Here is a 2,737-nt window from a genome sequence, read left to right as displayed (position 1 = left end):
TATGCTCAAATAAATTTGAATTGAATGGAATTGTTCATTCAATATTATCAATCATGTTTGGTTTTCTTTCATGGTAATTATTTAACATTTAGTTAAATGTATTTTTTGCAATTCAAAATTAGGTCACAAAGTTTTGCCACACTGGAAACTTAGAGTCATTCCATAACATAATGCTAAAGTATGTTCCAAAGCGAATCGCTTTCAGTTATGAAGGAATGGTGGCGAGAACTATGCTTGCTGCTCTGGACAATAACAACAACGTTGGAAGGAAACAATCCTTTGATTCCATGGGGGAAAAACAATGGAAAGTGCAGTGGTCGAAACGGACAAAATCTTTTGTAGCAAAGCAAGTGGTAGACATAAAAGTTTATTCATTTCGGGAAGAACTGACCAATGCAACATTGGATCGACTCCTAAATAGTGAGTTTCACTTTTTATTTGTTGTGTGAATACAAATTTTATGCAGTATTTAAAACTGCTAATATTGTCCTGTTTATTTTAACTTCTTTTCTCATTTACTGCACACCATTTTATCTTCCAGAGGTTGGTGCAGATGTAGGAGCCATCCATGTCCCCGAATTAGCAAGAGGCAATATCAGCAGACAGACTAAACCAACAAAAGCTGATGTAGTGAAGGAACACATGTCCAGATTTAGAAATGCTTTAGATTTTTAATTAGTTTAAAAAGTTAATTACTGTTGCATTAGCAATTTTCTACATAAACCTTTACTTATTTTTCACTTTCAGTATTATGTTCTTTTTGAGTTGTTTTAGTAAGAATTATGATGTATCAAGTAAAACTTAATTTGGTTATTCATTTTGTAATGACAATTAACATAATCACACAAGTACTAAAACAATAATGTTATGTTGTTTTATTACCATCTTGCATCCTGCCAAATTTGAAACCAACCAGACTGGTATACCATTTGTTACTGTGGCAACAAGCAATTAAATAAAGTGTTAGTCATGGAAAGAGCAATTAGCATATCCACATACAGTTTTTTTTTTCTTCACATAAAAATGAGAAATATTTTAAATTATAAATTATAAAATATGAAAATCAGCAAAGACATTTAGTTAAAATTTTAAAAATTGCATTTCAGAGTGTGTATGCTGTATGAAAAACATTGGTCTGTCAAAATACGGACATAAACAGTAATAGCTGTATTGTCTCAGATTGATTTTAAAAGGTGTTTAGACAAAGAAGTATTTTAATGATACGGAGAATATTTACAGAGAGTCATCCGGCAATTCATTAACTAGATCAACATTATGAAAGCCTTCATACACACCATCTTCTTCTGGAAAGTGTGCCCTGATACAGGTTACAACACAGGCAGGAATTATTCGCCTCACCTTTCGGCCTAATTTTCCGTAGATCCACCAAGTGAAACTCTGATATGCTGTATATCTGTACAACCTATAAGAAGAAAAAAATATTATTATTGTTACAGTATAGGTATGAAGGTGCAGGCATAGTCCCATGCATATCCTCTAACCTTGACTGGGTATGGTCTGGGCCTAGTCAATGCATTGAAGCCTGTATACAGCAGTAGGCCAGCATAGTTCTATATTATTAATAATTGAATTATAATTAATATTTAATAATACTAGTTAGACCAATTAATGTTAAAGTATAATAGTATATTATACAGTATATTAAGCAACTGACCAAATTCAAACAATCAACATTGTTTTAGCTTTTTAAGGCCCCTAGACGTACAGGAAGGCAGATAAGGCGTCCGAGAATTCGTCTAATTAAACTAGGCCCATGTAGGTGTAATATCTCTATGCTCGGCCTAAGCCTAGTAATAACTAATAGGTATTATTAGAGGCACGAACAGGTGGACCAATTTACAAATTAAAGCTAGCCCTGAACTTGCTGGCATGTGCCGTCAGAGTAATGTGGTAGAATACCGCCTTCTTTATTTAGTGGTTTGCAGTTATCCTTCGCCGAGGGCCGATGCCACTCGCGCTAGGCTATGGCTGAGTCCATTACCCCATCCCCAAGTTAGCCGGCCTAGACAATGCTCACCTGTTAGATATCGGGTCACGGAGATCTTCACCAACAACTTCTTTTATAGAAGACATGAGGACTAATATTTCCTTGTCTAAACACAATGTTTTTAAACTCTCTTTCGACTGAATACACTTATCGATGTTTACGTCCATCTTCCGACAGATATCAACATTCTCCCTGCAGCATACACACTCGATTCTGCTAGGCATTATAACGCAGTTCTCGCACGTACACCAACATAAATTTTCCGTCCTATCATCATCTAATCTAATATCGGTATCATCTGTGGAATTACCGTCGTCACTTTCTTTTTTTTCTTCTGAAAATTGCCTTTTTGGCTCAAATAAAAACCCAGTACGTCTCTCAGAAGCCATTACGATAGCACACGAGCGGTATGTGTGTCGCAATGATGGACCTTTCAATACGTCACGGCTGCAGCGCCCTCTCTTGGCCAAATAATTTAATTTGTGCCAAATTAGTAATTAAAAACAAAAATTATCCAAAGTTACTATAGCCCTTATCATTACTAAATATTAAAATTATGCTAATTTTCAATTCAGTTCCTCTTTAATACATTTCGGGGTTTTTGGGTAGGGAAATGATTATTGTACATTGTAAGTGCTCCCTCCTTCCATAAGTGTAAGCTGAATTATGGTGATTAATTAGTAAAGATATGGAGACAATTATTTCGAAGTTCCTTCTATCCAAGAAGGG

At 35.1% G+C, this 2,737-nt stretch overlaps 1 protein-coding gene across 1 annotated transcript; it reads right to left on the bottom strand.

The window, feature by feature from the left end:
* Positions 1 to 379: 379 nt before the first annotated feature.
* LOC117104474 (P2X purinoceptor 7-like) lies at positions 380 to 2,439 on the bottom strand. The gene is made up of 3 exons (XM_033245325.1): positions 2,039 to 2,439; positions 1,296 to 1,423; positions 380 to 935 (listed from the first exon to the last, which is right to left on the bottom strand). Exons 1-3 carry the CDS (start codon positions 2,395 to 2,397, stop codon positions 841 to 843), a joined length of 582 nt encoding a protein of 193 aa, XP_033101216.1. The 5' UTR covers positions 2,398 to 2,439; the 3' UTR covers positions 380 to 840.
* Positions 2,440 to 2,737: the final 298 nt, after the last annotated feature.

The sequence above is a fragment of the Anneissia japonica genome, unplaced genomic scaffold (assembly GCF_011630105.1).
Source record: "Anneissia japonica isolate Jap-2015-1 unplaced genomic scaffold, ASM1163010v1 scaffold285017_len85602_cov104, whole genome shotgun sequence".
In the NCBI taxonomy this organism is placed as follows: Eukaryota; Metazoa; Echinodermata; class Crinoidea; order Comatulida; family Comatulidae; genus Anneissia; species Anneissia japonica.
This window is presented reverse-complemented; position numbering and strand designations above follow the sequence as displayed.